Source organism: Drosophila bipectinata, chromosome 2R (assembly GCF_030179905.1).
Source record: "Drosophila bipectinata strain 14024-0381.07 chromosome 2R, DbipHiC1v2, whole genome shotgun sequence".
In the NCBI taxonomy this organism is placed as follows: domain Eukaryota; kingdom Metazoa; phylum Arthropoda; class Insecta; order Diptera; family Drosophilidae; genus Drosophila; species Drosophila bipectinata.
This window is the reverse complement of record NC_091737.1, coordinates 5,205,736-5,227,859: the sequence shown is the minus strand read 5'-3', so window position 1 is coordinate 5,227,859 and position 22,124 is coordinate 5,205,736. Positions and strand designations below refer to the sequence as shown.

Sequence of the window (22,124 nt, the reverse complement as noted above, 5' to 3'; positions counted from 1 at the left end):
AAAATATACAAAAATAATTTGAATAAAACAGGAAAGCTAACTTCGAAAAAAGCCGATATTGGTAGAACCTTGCAGCAAAATGACAGCTTATATTATAAAGCATGTACGTATCGGATTGAAAAAAAAATATCACAAATATCCATTGCGGATGATTCTTAAAATAATTTTAATATAAGCCCAATTTTTATAATACAAAAGCGTAAACGAAAAGAACATTGGCTATTTAAGTCTAGTCACACTTTCACAAAACGTAAAAAAAACCAAGCAATAAATAAACCTAAATTCATCATTTACAATCGGCAAAGAAGAACCCGGTAGCCACCTGATTTGAATAGCGTTAAGTTGGTTTTGCATTACTCATTCATGCATTGGGGCTCAAATCATAGTCAACTTTCGTGTGTTGCCGACTTCACGAAAAAAAGTTATGGTCTCACGAATCGACTGAAATCGTGAATTCGGCATCGCATAAACACATTTCATTTTCATAATATTGGCAAAAAACATGAGGTCGCGAACGTAAGTTTCGCGTACATGTTTGAAGATGTTTTTTTTTTTTTTCTTGTGACACTAATTGCGTTCGCGACCCCAGGAAATGCCCATATACATATATTCTTGATCAGCATTTACAGCCGATATAGCCATGACCAACTGAGATAGAGCTATATACACAAAATTTGACAACGAACACTACCATCCACAGGAAAAATTTCGTCGAGCACAACATGTTCGCACAACATGCTCGCCTGTGGATGGGCCCCTTAAGCTCCAGCTTTCTATCTTTAAAAACACGAAAGCTCAGTTATATGGCAGCTATAGGATATAGTCGGCCGATCCGTAGGAAATTTGGTGGTCGTATTATTTTGCCAAAAATAGCTCTCACGTAAAATTTGAACGTAAACGTAAACTCTAAAACACCAAAGTTATACCATTTGCGATCAATCCGTTATATGGCAGCTATAGGATATAGTCGACCGATCCCGGCCGTTCCAGCTTATACACTGCGTGCAAAGGAAAGAATGGTGTGTGAAATGTTTCAAGTCGATGGGTAGAAGGATGTGTGCAATGTTAAAACAGAGATACTAGTTCGCGTAGAAACAGACAGACGGACATGTTCACTTTAACTCAGGAGGTTATTCTGTTCAAGAATATATATACTTTTTAGGGTCGGAGATGTCTCCTTCACTGCGTTTCACACTATTGGACAAAGTTACAATACCCTCTGCAAGTGTACAATACAAGTTTTTTGCTCTGAGCAGAACTCTTTTAGAAAAAAAAACATTTAAAAAGTGTTCTTCATGATTTTAAAATGTCCCGAATTTATCGTTTTTTTTAGACACTTTGAAATTGCAATTTTTATTTTTGAGCATTGCTTTGAAATGTCTTAACACTAAAAAGTTATTCGCAATATAACTTACCTGACTTATTAAAGTTGGTGATCCATTTAAAGCCGATACTAGAGGATCCATTAACATTGGTAAATAAGGAAGTAATGATGATAAACGAACCGGAACTGTTAGGCAAAGTTCAACAAATAGATCACGCATATGTTGTTTATGGAAACCACTTTGAAGCCGATTTAGACCTTCCAAAAGATTGGGTAAAAGTGGTAAGAACTCTTGATAAAGTAGATCATGGCTACCACCGCCAATCGATCTAAACAATGCCCTTAATAGTAAAAAGTAGTTATACGGTTCATCGGATATTAAAGCCAACTCCATTGAACGTGTAACGATTTTGTGAAGATGTGGTCGTAACATTTGTTCATTTTCAACTGGAAAAAGGCTCACACTTCCAAAAACCAATTTAAATAGCCGAAGATATAAATTGGAGCGGTCAAGATTGGATCCCATATCTTCCATTTTATCCAGTAAATATTCAACCAAAACGGTGGCAAAAAGCGGTGACGTTGTTGGGTTTGCCAAAAAGGAATTGGCTATCACTTGTAATGACTGATTTTTATAGATCCTTTCGACTAAAAAATTTATTGTAGTCGAAAATATCTCTTGAAAGTTTTGAGAATGCATCATCAAAAACTGTACAAATAGAGAGAAAGAAAATGTAAGACATTTTTTATTAAGGAAGGACAAATTTTTATATATTTGTAGTATGCTTTAGACTAAAAAACAAGAAAAGAAAGCTAACTTCGGGCGGAGCCGAAGTTGATATACCCGTGCAGTTGAACCCGAATATATATCGTATATAGTTTCCAAACATCGGATATAGTTTGCCGATCCTATCCTTGAGAATATCATAATATCGACGCATTTCCGCGAAAGTATCGTAAGTCGCTTTTTTTCGAAATTGAGATTGTAATGCTAAATTGTTAGGCACCTAATGTCTCACTACCCTGTGAAATATTATAACTGAAAACCCTACAGTTCCGATAAAAATTAAGTTTCAATTTTATCGTATGTTACAGTGCTTTTCAAAGTCCGCGCGAAATTATCGTATGTCCATACAAATTTTTTGCATCAAATACTTCAAACGCACAAAAATAAAGAAATACAATAACAATCGTTTCTAATCGCTTAAACATCTTAAGATTTTCCGGAAACTTACGATACTTTCGCGGAAATGCGTCGATATAACGAATTTTTTACAATACAAAATATAAAAAATGCCCCAATTTTCTATCTTCAAAAACACGAAAGTTTGATCATTTCAGATTGTTTAGTTATATGACTGCTAAAATATATTGTAGGCCGACCCTTATTAAATACAAAATCCGAACTCTTTAACTCTAAAAACACTGAAGTTTTAGCATTTCCATTATATATATTTTATATTAAAAAATTTAGTAAATCCAGTGGATGCTTCCTCTTGAGTCTTCTGATGGTGGTGCTGCTGCAAATTGGTGGCACATGTGTTGGGATGATGTGTTAGTCTGTCCTTGTATTTAGCGGCGAATCTTCTAACTTCAGCGCTGACTGTAAGGATGCCCAGTTGAGCATGAATAGTTAAATTGTCATGGTAAGAATGAGCCCCAGACAGCGTCCTGAGAGCTCTGTTCTGTGCCATGACTGAATGACTGAATGCTGAATGACTTTCATATCGCTTGGACTCGCTGTGCCCCACAGTTGGATACCATACGTGCAAACTGGCTTCACTATTGACTTATATATTAGTTGTTTTACCCTCAGCTTCAGGGTTGACTTTCGTCCAATCAACCAGTAAAGCCGCCGCAGCTTTTCCTGTACTTACTTTCGTTTGCGCAGTGGATGGGTCCTCCATGTTAGACGCCATGTTAGATGTTCCATCTTTAAAGCCACGGGTCAAGGGCATCGAGCATCCTGTGGCAAGCTTGCCGAAGCTAGGAAAGCTGTGTCGTCTGCATATGTTGCGGCTAGCAAACCTTCATCTATAACAGGCATATCTGCTGTGTAGAGTGTGTAGAGAATTGGACCAAGGACACTACCCTGCAGAACGCCTGCCTTAATGGCCCTATAATCTGACCTTGCGTCTCAAGTATTTTGGATAGTACTGGTAATAAGCTTATCGGCCTGTATGAGGCAAGATCAGCTTCAGGCTTTCCTGGCTTCGGAATGAGGATGACCTCCGCCTTTTTCCAGTCAGAGGGGAAGTGGCCGATCTCCAAGCACGCGTTGAATATGCTCGTATCCTAATGGATACGATAGCCTTTGGATACCTAATGGGGGGAGAAGTTTAATGGCAAGTGCTTCAAGGCCATCCGCATCCGTGGATTTTTTTGGTGTTGAGGCCAGAGACCTCCTCTGGAACCTCCTCTTCCGAGACTGACATGGGCTCCAATTGACAGAGACAGGAGCCTCTCAGTCTCAGCTTGGTCCACCTCCGAGCATCCATTTAATGGAGTGAAGGCGTCCTCCAAATGAGCAGCAAATGCGTCCGCCCTCTCCCTCTCCGCCCTTTCTTACAATAAGAAATCTAAAAAAAAACCCAAGCCCAAGATTTCCGATCGGTCAGTTATATGGCAGCTATGGGATATAGTCGGCCGATCCTTATGAATTTTGGTAGGTTCGAGCAACTGACCAACTGAAAATATAAACTGTACTAAGTTTCAGCCCAAGTTTCAACCCAAGCCCAAGATTTCCGATCGGTCAGTTATATGGCAGCTTTGGGATATAGTCGGCCGATCCTTATGAATTTTGGTAGGTTCGATCAACTGAACAACTGAAAATATAAACTGTACTAAGTTTCAGCTTTCTATCTTCAAAAACACGAAAGTTGGGTCATTTCCGATCGTTCAGTTATATGGCAGCTATAAGATTTTTATGAAATTCGGCATGTCGTATAATTTTGCCAAAAATAGCTCTCATGTAAAATTGGAACTCTCTAATTTAAAAAGACCGAAGTTATACCATATCTGATCAATCAGTTATATGGCAGCTATAGGATATAGTCGGCCGATCCTTATGAATATTTGGCATGTCGTATTATTTTGCCAAAAATAGCTTTCATGTAAAATTTGAACTCTCTAATTTTAAAAACACCGAAGTTATACCATTTCCGATCAATCAGTTATGTGGCTATAGGATATAGTCAGCCGATCCGGGCCGTTCCCACTTATATAGTGTGTGCAAAAGAAAAAAGGATGTGTGCAAAGTTTCAAATCGATAGCTTTAAAACTGAGAGGCTAGTTTGGGCAGAAACAGTCACACGGACATGCTCATATCAACTCAGGAGGTGGTCCTGATCAAGAATATATATACTTTTTGGGTCGGAGGTGTCTCTTTCACTGCGTTGCACACTTTTGACCAAAATTATAATACCCTCTGCAAGGGTATAGAACAGTGGGCGGCAGGGACCTATTCCAAGGGCATACGAAATTTCTAGTAACGATTTGGCCACCAATAAAGAGTGATATTACATAAAATTTATGGAAAAAATATTTTGTCTTGTTTTTTGTCCTTTTTTTTTCTAATTTTTGTCCTTTTCTATCCTTTTTTTATAATCAATCTAGCCTTTTTCTGTAACGAGCTGACGGCAACACTGGTCCCGAGCTCTGCCGCTCGGCAGAAATTATAAACCGCATTATAAACGTATGAGGAAACGTCATGCTCTCAGCCTACTTTCTGCTATTCGTTACTAATACTAATGCATTATAATTATAACAATAAATTGAGCGCCGACCACTGATTTAGACATATTTTAAAAATGTTCAAATTAATTTTAAACTATTGTGAGTGCATAAAGGAAACCTCAAACTATGATGCCTCAACCCTAAAATAATTTATGTATTTAAGGGGTTATATACAGTTGTGATAGATGAAAAAATCGATTGCGTTTTGTATTGCATATTCTTTAAGTATATACTGTTGAGAGTACTCTCACATAATGATCGGAGCATTAGAACCGATGTTGTAGCTCGGTTATCATTGTAGCTCGGCTCGGTTGGATATCATTTTTCAGTTCTCCAGGACATCATTTTTCCGTCAGGACCATTCAAGTTGAAGGGAAAAATGATGTCCTGGAGAGATATCCACCGTGAACGCAAGTCCTGCTAGACTCGCAATTTCGGAGGTGCTTCACTGATGGTATGGGCCGCATTTGGACACGCCGGAAGATCCTCTATGTGTTTTTTATTAACACGAAAGAATTGTCAGATGTACATAAGACTAATGGACGACGTTTTGATACCGTTTGGCGAAACTTATTTTGAGAAAAAGTTAATTTTTCAACAGGATAACGCCGCCATCCACGTATCCAAAGTGTCAAAGCAGTTTTTTGAGGATTAAAAAATTGAACTTTTGGGGTGGCCAGCTTGTAGTCCCGACCTAAACCCGATTTAGAATGTGTGGGGTATACTCTCAAATAGAGTATACAGCAATGGACGACAGTTTGAAAATTTGGCAAAGCTCAAGAAGGGTTTTGTTGAAGAATAGGCCAAAATCGACGAAAAACATTGCAGGATTTGGCTAATTTAATGTCTAAACGCTTGGCTGAAATCATTTCAAAGCACGCAGGCAATACCCACTATTAGGTGAGAAAATACATTTTTTTTCTACAATTATGAATTTTTTAAAAATTATTTTCTATACAGTGTACCAATAATTATTTCTAAGGGAGCTAACATAACAATACAAATTTTCGTGAAAAGGATCAGTAAAACAAAAAAGTTTTATCTGTTTTCAATGCATTTCTTCTCTATATTTACAAATAAAATAAAAACAAAAAAAATTAAAAATCATTTACGAATTTATTAAAAAAAAATAAAGTGTCCCAATATTTATTTCGACCAGGTAGTGGGTGTCTATACTAACATTTGTTTATTTTATTAAAGTTTTTTAGCGCGTTTTTTATTTTTAATTATTTTTTTACACCTAAATTCTTGTGTTATTTAGGTGTAAGTCTAAATGTATTTTGTAGCTTGTTCAATTCTGAATCAATATCAGTTAGTCTCATTTTCCGCACTACTGGAGTAATTCGCATTTTTCTTATATAACCTTACCTTTTACAACGTCTAGGTGTTTGCTAGGTGGAGTTTTTGGAAGGGGAGGGAAGTTCTTTATTGAATAACTTACGTGTTTTTTGTATAATATGGATAAAATTTTATGGTGTGCAAAATATAACACTTATTTAAACATTTTTAATAATATTAATTTTTTTTAATTTTTGGGGGCAAAATTCAAAGCTTAGATTCATTTGACGGCAACAAAAACGCGAGTTGCTGCGAAAAAATTGGTATTTCTAGCTTTAAAAATGCCAGTTATATAACTGTAATTTTTACTGTAAAAAATGCTACTGTAATTTTTTAGTAATATTTTTTTTATTTATTTGTGGGCAGTTGGGGTGTTGACACACTTACTCTTACAAAGTATTTTTCTAAAGCCTAGACCAACATAATACAAATAACGGCATTCAAAAAGCTCTATTGGTTCACCTGTAATATTTAATGCGAAAAAACGTGTTAATTTACCCCATAGTGCACTGGTTTTAAACAAATCGATTGAACATGCGCCAAAATAATTTTATACCTGGTACTCCAATCCCATAAAGTAAATATAAGTTAACACGCGCAGAATGAATTTAGGAAAAGTGCCAAATTTTACACCGGATCCGGTGGCCCGCACGCGTAACGAACCACGCATTCCAAGGGCAACTGTCCGCGGACCGCCTCGAGCCCTTGCGCAACAAGTGATCGTTGCTGGCCGGATACGGAATGCTGACACTGCAACTGGGCCACTGCGCCGCAGCTCAGAGAAGGCTTCAAAATACAGCCAGGGTAGTATTTTATTTCCGTCATAAGTATAACTCAGCAGCCGTAGCTGTGTAATATCTCCAAAGTAGCCTATCCCAACGGGTTTGAGCGAAATTAGGAATAAATAAAGAACATAATAAACTTAAGACCAAATATTAAGACTTGGTGAAAACCATAAAAAATCCCTAACATGCAAAAGTAGATACTTTCACTTTTTTTTAATACAAATTCATATAAAAAATATAAGAAACTTGTTACTTAAATATTTTTACCTTTTTTAGAGTTAAAAAAAAAAGATCTCTATGAAAAAATTTAAGGCGACCAATAAAAACATTTACGTATTTTATACGCTTTGTATATATACGAATCGCATCGCAATGCGGGGAAAATATTTCTCCGCTTCGATAAACACTCTTTGTTTTACAAGGTGACTTATAAAATACGAAATACGATACGAACTTTTAAAATAATAATAAACAGGATTTTACCTAATTATAAATAAGTTGCAGTATCTGGGACTTTTCAAGATATCTGCTAGCTTTTTTACCGTAGAATGATATAGAAATTATATTTGCCCCTGTATATTTGGTATTTGGTGAAAATACCAACTTTGGTATTTTGGAAGATAGAAGCTTCGGACTTTTTTGCAACTTTATTGTAATAAATTGGTTATATTATGATATTCTCATATAGATCGAGCAACTATATCCGATGTTTCCGGTTCAAACTGCAAGGGTATATCAACTTCGGCCTCGCCCGAAGTTAGCTTTTTTTTCTTGTTTTTTTGTTTAAATGTCATTTGGCACTACTAATAAAAGATATTTTAAAATGACTTACAATTCCGCTGAAATGTTCCAAAACTTCTTTTTCCTCTTTACTTCTAGATATTAATCCTGACGTTCGTTGTTGGCTTGGATTGACATTAATGGTATAAATATCCAAAGCCTCCATCGCAAAATAAACCAAGTCAATGTACGAACTTAAAATATCGGGTGAAAAGAGCTTTTCATGGTTTAGCAGATTAGTGTCAGAAACCTGAAACTTTACAAAGTGCAAAACAATTATTTTTTATTATTTGTTTATTTAAGCACATAAACGTAAGCACATTAAGCACATAAGCAATAATAAACGGTTATTTTATTTTAAAAACGTACCTTTGAGTTAAAAAATCCCCATGTTATGGTTTTAACTCCGCCAACAAGTGTTTTAACCAAACTTCGAAATTCTGCCACATTTACGGAATACACCCATTGGGATCCATTTGCAAATGTTTTGGAATGTTCATTTCCTAATTGATCCTAGATGTTTATAAAATTATTTAGTTAGTTATAAACTAAAATTATATTTCATACGTACGTCTTTTAGTTCGGATACATTTATAACTGGTAATGTAATGTGAGCTCCCGTCGTACTTAAAGGTGTTCCAGAATTAAACTGCCCTTTGCTAAAATGAAATTGTAAATTATTGTCGGTGTATTTGGGTATGGTTGCATAATTTCATTATAATCAGTACAAATCAGTACTCACTAAGCTATAGCTAAGCTACTCGGTATCGAACAAATTCTCTCGACTTTGGCGCTCTAGGTGCGCATACGCTTTACTTCACGCGTATCGCTTTTGAGCTTTTAAAGAGTTTCTGCACACACGCTTATCTACGCCAAGGACCAAAAATTATAAAATTTATAGATGAAGGTCTCATAGAAACAAAAGTATTGTTATGGCGGGTATCGGCGCTACAACGAGGGCGCGGATTCCACGGAGGTCAAGATGGAAAATGGAGACTTTTAATATACACGGTACTCGTAAAGTACATGTTTATATTGTATGTGACATAGAGTAATAATTATCTCCGACCCCATAAAGTATATAAATTCTTGATCAGACCAACAGTGGAGTCGATATAGCCATGTTCGTCTGTTCCTATGAACGCATAGATCTCAGAGTCTATTAGAGATGGAGCTATAGGTTTTGGCATAGAGAGTCCTACAATGCAGTTCGTTTCAAAATATTTCCACGCCGTCTTCCGTCCGAAATTCCGCCTTCCGCACTAGTCCCGATTTTCTGTATCGAAAGTACTGGAAGGTTTTTAAGGATTGGATTGGCGCAATTTACTGTTTATATTCCAAAGCTTTTTAGCCAGAAAATAAAGTTGGAACTATATAAGTCGGAACGACCGACTATATCCTGTAGCTGCCATATAACTGATGATCGGAAATACCCCAATTGGCGTTTTTTTTGAAGATAGAGGGCTGAAACTAAGTAAAGATTATATTTTTTATTAGGTTATTCCGATAACTGAACGATCGGAAATGACCCAACTTTCATGTTTTTGAAGATACAAATCTGGAACTTAGTACAGATTATATTTTCAGTTGGTCAGTTGATCGAAATGGTTTGGGGAGGAATATGCGCCACTGGAAAAACACCCCTTGTTTTTATCGATCAAGGGGTCAAAATCAATCAAGTGTACCGCCGGGACATTTTGGAAACTGTTGTGCATTGGCGATTTCCTTGTTGAAACAGTTTTAAAATTTCACAACGATTGTTAGACATCCCGAAAGAAATATCAAATTGATGGGAATCACAAAAATGTAAATATATTTGTTTTAGAAAAGTACAAGCTATCGATAAATGCATTTATTTAAGGGCTGCATCATAATACATTTATAATAGATTGCTTCAAAGTTTGTCCGGGTTATTTATTGTCACCCTGTATATCCGGTTTTAACTGCAAGGGTATATCAACTTCGGCTCCGCCCGAAGTTAGCTTTCCTTTCTTGTTTAAATATGTAATGCAGAGGTCTAGCTCTGTTTAATTGACGTTTCCGACATTTTTTTAGGGTAATAAACTTATACAATATACAAGTTATTTTTTACTCACCATTTTTGAATAATTAGAGGAAGCTGAATTTTTGCAATAGTTTCAAACTTTTTGACAAAAACTTTTAATAATTTTGAAAGTATTTTCCTGGATCGTTGAGGCTCTAATTCACTATGGTGCCGTAAACAGTCCACTAAGTTCAATAAAAGCTTGCAAGACATGGTTTGTATTCCCACAGCAAGGGTTTCATCATGAACATTTTTTGAAAACAAGTTAACTGCTTTTACTAATATATCCAAGCTTAAACTTTGACGAACATGATGGGCAAGATCTGCCAATGTAGAATAGGCCAAGGGGCGAATAGAGTCCAATGTTACACCTTTCCCAATAAGTAACTCTTCATCGAAAAGTTTATCTATCGTTGGAATGAATCCTAAAATTTGAGAAGAAAAACATATATTTATATATATATATATAAATTAGCGAATGTTATCACAAGTAATTTTGTTGGACCTGGACAACACAAATCAATGGGAGTAAAATAGAAAAAATATTTTTAAGTAAAATTTGTTCGTTTTACGTTAGGTTGTTATTTTTAAAGGCCAACCTCAATTTTCTTTACATTTTAAATCCATTTTTAATTTGTTCCTATGGTAGTTGGTTTTTTCGATACTTAAATCGATACTTTTCGATAGGTATAAATCAGTGGTGTACAAAACGCACACATAGACGTTGATTTTTATACCTGGTTCTAGTAGAGTACAAGGATATATTGTAGTCGTGTAAATTTGTGTAACAGAGAGAATGAATCATCTCTGACCCTTGATTCTTGAACAGCATCAACAACAAATTGATAGAGCCATGTCCGTCTGTCCGTCCGTCCGACTATAATAATAGAGACTCAAATAATGCCTAATGCAAGTTTATTTTAAATTTTTCTTACGCCCTCCTTTTGCAACGCACCATAAACAGCAAATTTCTTTACAGAAAGTACAGAAAGGTTTATAAAAACAACTTTTGATGCCAAACCATTTCTATAGTTTTTTGTGTATCTGAAATAAAAATTTTGTAGAAGAAATCTATTGAAGAAACCGATCTTTAGAAGAGATATACCCATTCATATATACCATTTCCTATACAAACGAGGTAAAATTTTGAATGCGTGGATCTTAAGCGCCCTCAAAACGAAGATCTCGGTGTAGCTCCAGCTCATTCATATTTTTGGGAAATGTTTCAATGTCAAACTTTTCCAATGTGTAATCTACACCTAAAAATCAAAATTCTGCTTAATCGGACCATTTTTGAGGATTTATAGATTTTTTATTCTGTTAAAAATCTTTATAGACTAAATTGATTCGTTTGTTTTTTTTTCAAGCGGAAAAGTATATAACAAAAATATTTTGCTGAGAATCTATACCTTTAAACTTTAAAGGTTAGTTAAAATAGGAGTGGAAGATATGAGCTGGGTACTAGATATAATATATTTCTTGTACATTTTTGTGTTCAAATAAATTGTTTTTATAATAAAACGTTTTTACTGATTATACCCGAGAAAAAAGCGTGATTAGCTAAATTGCGGCTAGCGGAAACAAAGATTATAAAGTACATTATGGGTACAGATTGTACGTAGATGGGACATCTCATAAAAACACCAACCGTTATAAACCATTTGAAGATGTTGGCCACTAGAGAGTCCTGTGAAAATTGGCTCTCCGAGTTTTTTGCCAATAGGGAAGCGAGCTTCTATGAGAGGGGCATTATGAAGTTGGCATCTGGTTGGGAACGCGTCATCGAACAAAACGGCGCATATTTGACTTGCATCGCATTATTGTAACCAATTTTATGAACAATTGAAAATTCAATAAAAATACCGCGACTTTTTTGAAAACCTAATATTTTAAACTTAACTAACAGTTTTAACTTAACTAATATTTTTAGCTAAACTTAATTCAATAACTAATATTGACTGATACAGAGTTAAACGGCCCTAACCGATTGCTGGGTTGGGAGGTCGTTCCGTCACCGGCGGGATACGCTAGAAACCAGAGTCAATCCCCAAGCGAGAAAATTTGGGTGCGAAGACAGTTTTTCTTTGCACTATGGTCCCAGTGCGGCATAAAATCGAAAAAATTATGAAACTATTTTTTGAATATGAACAAAATTTTGATGAATTGACATCCCAAATAAATATAAATATACATTTTTTTGAGCTTTATTGCAACCCTGTTAATTTAGCGCGGTCATTTAACCAGCTGATTCATTGCAACCCGGAAACTTGCAAATTGGCGGCAACTTTTAATTGTGTTACAATTGGATTAAATTGAGTGAAAATACCAGATTAAATATGGAAAACAAAGATCAAGGTATGAAAAATCAATAATTAAACTATTTCGTGTTATCATTATATTTGTGTCTGTGTTGTCAAATGTTTTGTAAGTGTCTATTTAGCAGGAATGTGTAACAAAAGTAGTTGCGTTTTGTAGTGTGTTACTTTTTCCAGGCCAGGTGGCCTTTTTTTTTCTAGCCAGGTGAAGTTACTTATAAATATATAGGAATTCAAATTTAAATAAATAATTATTTAAATAATTTAAACATTATAGCTAATAGAACCATATTTAGTAAAAGTTGTAGTTCTTTTTATGAAAAACTTAAGTTTATGTAAAAATTAATTTAAAAGAAAGTATGGCCAACTTTTGATGTAGGCGGCGGCCATAGGCGTGGTCAATAAAAATCGAAATTCGAAAAAAATAGTTCAAGCATATATGCAAAATTTTAGCCCAGTATATCTAAAATTGGAGTAGCAAAAAAAATTCCAAAAAAAAAAAAACAGCTTGTTTTGTTTATATACAAATTTTTTGTTTATAAAAATTTATAAAACAAAAAATTTCGAAATTCGACCAAAAAGTTAAGAGGTATGTGCAAAATTTGTGGCCCGTATCTCTAAAACTGGAGTTTCTACCAAAAAAAAAAAAAAGGGCGTTTCGGCCCATAGTGCTTTGTATGACTCTTTTTGCTTCTGGATTTCGTCTTTCACTGTGAGGATGCCCAGATACCGGTGGATGTTTACGTTGCGAACATAGTGATAGTGCCCCAGTGATAGTTCTCAAGATTTTTGATTGTGCGCGCTGTATGATGTCTATGTTGCTGCTGATCGCGTTCCCCCACAGGAATGAATTGTAGAGTAGTAACTTGTAGTACAGGCACAGTGGCGATCGTGAGTTTATCATCTAGTAGAGGTGGCTGGCTTTCAGTTTTAGGTGCATTCTTGCATTTAATGTGCTTACGCCAAGTAAATTGTCTATCAAGGTGGACCCCAAGGTACGTTACTTCGATAGCTTGAGGGATCTGCATACCGATTAGTGAAAGCGGAGGGCATGTTTGTCTATTAAGAGTAAACGTTATACTTTTTGTAACGTATACACTTTTGTTCGTATATTTTAATGCGCCAGTCGGACAGCCACCTTTCCACTACTATAAGATGATTATGCAGTTTGGTTGTTGCTTGCGTTGCGTTGCACTAAGAATAAGAGCGGTATCGTCTGCGAACGTTGACGTTATTAGTTGTGCCTTCCTAGAATTATACGCAGTATACAAAACATATAGACACGGGCCGAGTGCGCTTCCCTGTGGAACTCCAGCTTCGATGATGTAGTCGCCCGAAGTAGCTGCGGTGCATCTCACTGAGTATACCCTATTGTAGGGGTATAAGTAGCTTGTGGGTGTATTTTGGCAAATACGTTTTAATTTTGTGCATGAGTCCAATGCGACAAACTCGGTCGAAAGCTTGAGATACGACGAGGAAAATAGCGCTGCAGTATTCTCGCTGTTCGAAGGCTGAGCGTATTTCGGATGTTAATCTGTTCACTTGCTCGATGGTTCCGTAGTTTCTTCGGAAGCAAAATTGGTGTGCCGGGATAATATTGCAAGCTTCCAGATGTGGTATTATGCGAGTTAACAAACATTTTTCAAACAAAATAGAAGGCTTATTGGTCTGTATGATAGCGGAATTGTGAGGTCTTTTCCAGGCTTCGGTATCATTACAATGATGGATTTCTTCCACTTTTTTGGGAAATAGTCGATAAATGATCGCATTCAATAGTTTGCAGACTATCTCTATAGCGCATTTTGAGAGTTTGCTCAGCATCTTTGCAATCCTTTTGTGAAAATGGTGTTTAATGCCTTCTCTGATTAGAACTCCAGTTCCGCCGTGGGCTTTCCCATCTGGATGAAAGTTGTATTTGCTTGTAAGATGCGTTTCCACCAGTAGCAGAACGTCAATATGGTTTTCGGTCAAGAATTGTGAGAATTCTAGTTTATGCCACGAGACACCATTGGCGTTCCACATTGTTATTCGTAGCGCCTGCACAGATTATTTAGACTGTTGTGCAACGAGCAGCTGTATCACCATTTTCTGGTTCGAACCTTGGCTACTTTGACTCCATGCACCTTGACTCGATCGGCGCTGAACTATGGTAAAGGGCTATTTGTTCTACTACCACATCGGCGCATCGTAAACAGAAATATTGTGAAATTGAAATTTGGAAGCCACAATATTTTTACGCCAACGCACTAAGAGGCCGACGACCATTTTTTGTGGCCGAGATTAACATCTCGAAAACGAAACGAGATATTTTGGTTTGGTTTTCGGATTAATTTTTATAATAAAAAAATCAATATGTTTTGAGAAAATGGGCGTTGGGACGCCTTTGTTTTGAAGATATACCTATTTTAGTATAAAAATTTAGTATAGTAGTATAACCTATTTTAGTATAAAATTTTAGTATAGTAGTATAACCTATTTTAGTATAAAATTTTAGTATAGTAGTATAACCTATTTTAGTATAAAATTAAAAAAATATATATTTTTTTGTGTATATTTATTTTTATTGAACAATTAAAAAGAAAGTAGTACGCTTTAAAATATCCATTAACGTAAATCACAGGCTTGTAAATTAGCTTTAAATAGTTGTTTTTATGCCCTTGCAAAAGGGTATTATACAAGGTGCGTTTCAAAGTAATCAAGACTTAAAAAAAAACGACAAAACAAATAGTTGTTTCGGCAAAATCAATTTATTTTATTCAAAATAGTTTCCTTTTGCTTTAATACAGCTTTTTTACGGTCCAAAAGCATATCGAACGAGTGTTGTAGCTCTTTGCCCGGTATGGCCGCCAGTATGCCGGTGCAAGCCTTTTGAATGGCATCAACGCCTGCATAACGCTTTCTTTTAATCGGCAAATGCATTTTTCCCAAAAAGGTAGAAGTCGCACGGTGCCATATCAGGTGAATACAGTTGATGCTTAAAATGTGATTTTTGGTCAAATAGTCTGTCACAAGCGACGATCGGTGAGAGACGCATTATCGTGCAACAAACATCAACTTCCATCTTCGCGGTATTCGGGCCGAACACGTCGAATAGGCGCACCAAACGCTTCAAAACTCCAAAGTAGAATACCGCATTAACGTTTTGGCCGGGTGGAACAATTTCTTTGTGGACAATACTCTTGGAATCATAAAAACAAATCAGCATTGTCTTCCTTCACTTTTAACTTCTCCAGGCGCGATTTTTTAAGTTTCGGCTCGTGCGGCGCATTCCATTTAGCACTCTGGAGTTTCGTTTCGGGTATCATATTGAAAATACCACGTTTCGTCACCAGTCACAATTTTGTAAAGGAAGTTCGGGTCTTTGTTTGCCTCTTTAATGATATCTTTCAAATGTTGAATTCTGAGCAATTCTATTTCCATGAATTTCAATCATGATTTCGGCTGATTTTTTATGAATTGACGCACAGTTTCGATGGAATTTTAGGTGATCACGGATTTTGGTTGGCCCACATTTTCATCGTCATTTATGTCCTCACGACCACTTTGAAAACGTTGAAACCACTGGTGCACTCTGCTACTGGATATGCAATCATCGCCATAAACTTGTTTCATCAATTGAAACGTTTCGGTAAAAGTTGCACCAATTTTAAAACAAAATTTAATGTTGACTCTTTGTTCGAAGCTTACTTTTGCACCGATGACAAAAACATACTGACAATAACCTCACATACGCAATAACCTCAGTTCCAATAGATGAAATGTCATGCAATTTTTACTGGAAGTCGATAACAGATAGCAGATTCTAACGCACCAGTTGACATATAGATGGCGCCACTAGAGGGCGCTAGATTCCAAAAGTCCTGTTTACTTTGGAACGCACCTTATAGTTTTGTCCAAAAGTGTGCAACGCAGTGATCTTATCGCAGACATATAATTGAACGATCGGAAATGGTATTTAGTGTTTAGTACATACACCAACTTAGCTTGGGACTTTTTTTTTTAGATATGTTATTGTAATTTATTGGTTTATTATGATATATAAAGTATATAAACTTTGGCTCCGTCCGAAGTTAACTTTCCTTTCTTGTTAAAATACATGTAGAATAATTAAAATATTATGTTTAAGTACATCATTTCTATTGTCATTGTATTTGTTTTTCGGTTTGTAGTTCCATATCAGAGAAATATTTAAATTGAAAAACTGAAATGTAGTGTAAATTTGTAGCCGAAGTAGAACTTACATACGCCATCAAGCAATTCAGATACTTTTAATGGTAGGCTGAATTGGTTGTGAGTCCGAATACGCTTTGATAAGTTAACAGAAGAAATGAGTGGATCGGATGTGACCGATCTGATACTATTATTTCAGATGGATGGCAGTCTTTTTTTTTTTTCTTATGCAAATAAAAAAAAATATGTATTATGTTTAGCTAGCTCCCTTATTGAACTGTTTTTTTACTATATTCCAATTTAACTTTTACCTTTTCAGGGGGTACACAAATACAACCATTTCAAAACCAACACGATTAATTTCTACAATTGACACCCACAAACACTAAGTACAGGGTGCGGCAAGAAAACTTGCTGATTTTAGGTTATAACAAAAAAAAGTTGACATACCATTCCACGTTTGTTTTACTCTTGTAACACACATGCTGAAGTTTTCATTACACAATACTGAAGATTACATCGGAAAAATGATGGCCGCCGTTTTCAATGCACTGAGATACGCGATTTTCGAAGCTCAGCTGAACTCTCTCAATGTTTTTCTGTGCTCTGACTCTCCGATAAGCTGGATGGGATTTTGTCACATTCCCGCTCTCCCTGAATGTTTTCACCTAAATGATTTTGAATGTTTTAAACAATCGACTGCCGGCCAGGAACGCGACCTGCAGGATGTATGTTAAAGCGAGTACGGAAGGCACGTTGAGTACTGAAGACCGTTGGAAAAGTAAGCCTCGCAGGCAAATGCGCGCTGCTCTTTCGTCCAATGCATGATGTCGACTGACTGCGGAGTAGACGAAACTTCAGGAAGTCCCCTAAAACATGAGGCACTCCCCACCCTTACCCACCCCTCCCCGCTTGAAGCCAAAAACATATCAGCAAGTTTTCGTGCCGCACGCTGTACAAGCCCCTCTGGTTCGATGCAGTCTCAAACATTTAAGTTTTAAATCATTTTAGTCCACTAAAAACCCTTTTGAAGAATGCAAATATTTATCCTATCGAACCATGTTTTTTTTTATCGGCAATAACTGTGGACCTTAACAGCTTATAACTTAACAGTTATGTTCACTGTTAACCTTTCTGTTATGGATCATTGGAGCTTGATGTTATCTTAAGGTTATGACATCATTAGATCCCTATTTTAAGGACTTTTAAAACAGTGGTGCCCAAGCTATGCATACGGGAGAGCAAACTCCTATACCAATGCAAAAAATCATCAACACATTGGTGCGAGAATTTTTTTCCCATCCATGTGGGGGTGTCTGGGGGTGCACTGAAAAATAAAATTGTTGTAACATTCACAAGGGGTTTAAAAATATCAAAATAATAAAAAATACATTTTAATACAGCACTTAAAAAAGGCCCTACATTTTATTATTATACTATGATAAATAATGCAGATCTTCTTACTTAAAAAAAAAAATGTTCTGCGAAGAAGAAATTCATCGCTTCAGGTCGCCCATTTTGGCCGAAACAAAAACAAGAATTAATTTCTTGCAGTGAAAAGTTTTCGGAACTCCAACAACAAAACTCATTCGGATTAGCACGATCGAGGAGAATAGGGAAAACACGAAAAATTTTTATTGTAATTGCCGTTTGCCTATTCTGGGACCAACGAAGATTGTGGCGTGAGCAACGGAACCTTATGGCGTGAGCAGTCACACACAACTCCGTATGCATGAGCATTTGCAAAAACAAATGAGCAGCGAGAGAAATGGGATGAGCAACACTGTTTTAAAAGGACATAAAAGGTGGTCGATTGTGCGATTTATCGAAAGGCACACATTTTTTTAAGCATACATGTAAAGAGTTCTAAAAATAGAATCGTATGCATGTGCGTATCCCTCTCACCAACAAGCTCGACGAAAAAAGTTGACCGTTTTGGGCCCTGATGTCCCATCTACATATGCACTTTATAATCTTTGGTGGATGTCAAAGGTTAATTAAGGCACATTGTGAATTAATCAAATATCAAATTATTCGCCTAAAATAATCAAATAATCACGCCTAAAAATAAAGGGGATTTAGGGGTTCATCTTCAGAAATTAATAAAATCATAATAATTTCAATAGGTCTTACCGTTAGATAATCGATTTGGACATAATTTAAACCAGTGGTGGGCACAAAATCTAACGGTCGGAGCCGCAGCTTGGCCAAACAACAAGTTACAACAACAACCACCTCCGTCGCGATGCGTCGCTGCCACGAGCCAGACAGAATGTGCGAGCAAAAAGAATACACTGACAAAAACAGTTTCAGTACATTTAATTTTTTATTATTTTGTAACTTATTTATTATTGTCTTGAATTCACTGCACAGAATGACTTCCAAACTTTTTTGGCTGTGCAGAAGTCGACGACAACTGCGCAGCTCGCTTTAAAATTGTTTTTGTTTTAAGTTGCTTGTGCGCAAACCCACCCTTATTTTTTGTTGTTGCAAACTCGGGACCGAGGAGTCGGGTCCGCACCTGTTTCGAAATTTGTGTAGCATTGTTTTTGTAAATCTCCACGACTCACTGGCCGCGTGACCCGACCGTCTGGACCGATTTGCTGACGCCAAAAATTACGAATAACGGAGGGAGCCTTGAGAGCCCGAAGAGCCATGGGCTTGCCCACCCCTGATTTAAACAGATGTAATGTTCGAAATTTAAAAACAATCTGTACAGTAGTTTTGGCGCAAACTTTTAAAACTTGTGTTAAGGGAAAAACGATTTAAAGTTTTGAATACCTACTAATAAACCCCAAAAACACATCTAGAAATAGTCATAGGTTCTTCGACTATGCCCATATTTGACTTGCTATTTGGATATATATCGCAAAAATCGAATTTAGTGATCAACATAAGTATATAAGAATATAACCAATTTATTACAATACAAAACCTTAAAAAAAAAAGCCTCAAGCTTCTATCTTCAAAAATACAAATGTTGGTATTTTTACCAAATACCATTTCCGATCGTTCAGTTATATGGCAGCTATAAGATATAGTTGGCTGATCGTTATGATCGTTGTAGTTCGGATCAACTGACCGAAATAGTATCTGTACTAAGTCCCAGCCCTCTATCTTCAAAAACAAGCAAATTGGGTTATTTCCGATCACTAAGTTATATGGCTGCTATAGGATACAGTCTGTCGATCCCGGTCGTTCCGACTTATATAGTGCGTGCAAAGGAAAGAAAAGTGTGTGAAGATTATATCAACTCAGGAGGTGATCCTTGCAAGAATATATATACTTTATAGGGTCGGAGATGCCTTCGTTGCAAGGGTATAAAAAAGATGGATAATATAAAAATTAACTCAATATGTTATCTTAGAGTAATTAAATGAGTTGTCTTATAAAATTAAAGATTGTGGCCAAAAGATTGTACTTACTTTGACGCAAATCAGTGGCAAATATATGTCGAGCTGCTATTAATAACTCTTTTCTCAAGTGAGCAGCTTCTTTAGGGCAGTTTTCCATTAGGTTCAGTAAACCACTTGTTACAGACAATGAATTAGCGACTACTATTTCCTGAAAGCATCAAATACAAATAATAAATAATATTTACACGTTTAAATGTATAATTTGGTCAAAAACTTATAATATGAATAATATTAAATATTAGTTATGGGACTAGTGAAAACTTCTTCCACAATTACTATACTAATATCTTACTACCTATTAGTGTCACCCTAGTAAAAGGTATTATAATAAAAAACAAGAAAGGAAAGCTAACTTCGGGCGGAGCCGAAGTTTATATACCCTTGCAGTTAAAACCGGATATATATCGAAAACATCAGATATAGTTGTCCGATCCTTATGATTACATCATAATAAAACCAATTAATTACAATAAAAAATCTAAAAAAAAGTTCCAAGCTTCTATCTTCAAAAATACGAAAGTTGATATTTCTACCAAGTACCATTTCCGATCGTTCAGTTATATGGCAGCTATAGGATATAGTCCACCGATCCTAATGAACTTTGGTAGGTCGGATCAACTGGCCAATAATAGAATCTGTATTAAGTTTTAGCTTTCTATCTTCAAAAACACGAAAGTTGGGTCATTTCCGATCGTTCAGTTATATGGCAGCTATAAGATATAGTCGGCCGATCCTTATGAAATTTGGCATGTCGTAATAATTTGCCAAAAATAGCTCTAGTGTCAAATTTGAACTCTCTAACTCTAAAAACACCAAAGTTATACCATTTCCGATCAATCAGTTATATGGCAGCTATAGGATATAGTCGGCCGATCCGGGCCGTTCCGACTTATATACTGCGTACAAAGGAAAGAAGGGTGTGTGCAAAGTTTCAAGACGATAGCATCAAAACTGAGAGACTAGTTCGCGTAGAAACGGACAGACAGACGGACATGCTCATATCAACTCAGGAGGTGATCCTGATCAAGAATATATATACTTTATAGGGTCGGAGATGTCTCCTTCACTGCGTTGCACACTTTTGACCAAAATTATAATACCCTCTGCAAGGGTATAAAAACCGGATATATAAACCGGCAAAAATCGGATATTGTTGGCCGATACTTATGAGAATTTTATAATAAAATCAATTTATTACAATACAAAATCTAAAAAAAAGTCCCAAGCTTCTATCTTCAAAAATACTAAAGTTGGTACTTTCACCAAATACAATTTTCGTTCTGTTATATGACCGCTATAAGATATAGTCGGCCGATCGTTATGAAATTTAGTAGGTGGGATCAACTGACCAAAAATAGAGTCTGTACGAAGATTCTATCGTAAAAAACACGAAAGCTGGGTCATTTCCGATCCTTCAGTTATATGGCAGCTATAAGATATAGCCAGCCGATCATTATGAAATTTGGTACTTCATATTATTTTGACGTTAATTATATTCAATATATTCAAAATTTATACAAAATCAGAACTCTCTAACTCTAAAACAGTGCACTATGGGGTTTTTGACCACTTTATGTGGCATTTAATCATTTTTTGAAAGTTCTCTGATTTAAAAAAAATTAATGGGAATGTATTAAGAAAACATCAAACTATTATGCCTCATACTCAAAATATTAATTATTAGAACCATATGCTAGCATAACAGCTGCAAAGTCAGTCGAAAGCACGTGCGCTAAGTTTGCAATTTTCACATAGTGATTTGTGAAATTAGATTATTTGTTTAAAACTCCATTTAAAAAGAAAAATAGTAATAGACACTGATTTCACAGGTTTGTACTACATGTTAAATGTATTAACTGTTTAAATTGTGCGTGTCTATACTAAAATTTTGTCATTTTATAGATGCACCTTAAGGGGAGGGTAAGGTATTAAATTTTTTTTTTTTGTCATTTTTTTTTTTTTTTTTTTAAATTGAATGCATAATATTTGAAGAATATTGTGTCAAAATTTCAAGTCAATTAAAGCAAAATTGACGAAGTTATTAGTTATTGACGAAGTTGCTTGCAAACGTTTTACACTGGATTTTTTTGTGTTTAAAACTTTAAAGCGTTTTTCCCACAACTCACGTTTTCAAAGTCGGTGCCCCTCATAACTTCAAAACTACTGCACCGATCCTTTTGAAATTTTAAACACCATTTCTGTACATATTTTACGAGG

The 22,124-nt window shown here is 35.9% G+C and overlaps 1 protein-coding gene across 12 annotated transcripts in view; it reads right to left on the bottom strand.

Annotated features, from left to right (window-relative positions):
- Nipped-A (Transcription-associated protein Nipped-A) overlaps positions 1-22,124 on the bottom strand; it is a 172,588-nt gene that overhangs the window by 108,799 nt on the left and 41,665 nt on the right. For 10 of the 12 annotated variants that reach the window (XM_070278854.1, XM_070278853.1, XM_070278849.1 and 7 more), the window contains 6 exons: positions 19,917-20,055; positions 10,059-10,431; positions 8,534-8,621; positions 8,332-8,475; positions 8,015-8,218; positions 1,416-2,033 (listed from right to left, as the gene is read on the bottom strand). In XM_070278854.1, the coding sequence (XP_070134955.1) occupies positions 1,416-2,033; positions 8,015-8,218; positions 8,332-8,475; positions 8,534-8,621; positions 10,059-10,431; positions 19,917-20,055 (1,566 nt within the window). Of the gene's footprint in view, positions 1-1,415; positions 2,034-8,014; positions 8,219-8,331; positions 8,476-8,533; positions 8,622-10,058; positions 10,432-19,916; positions 20,056-22,124 lie in introns of those variants that run through there. The other 2 variants (XM_043210465.2, XM_070278855.1) reach the window with 2 other exon arrangements.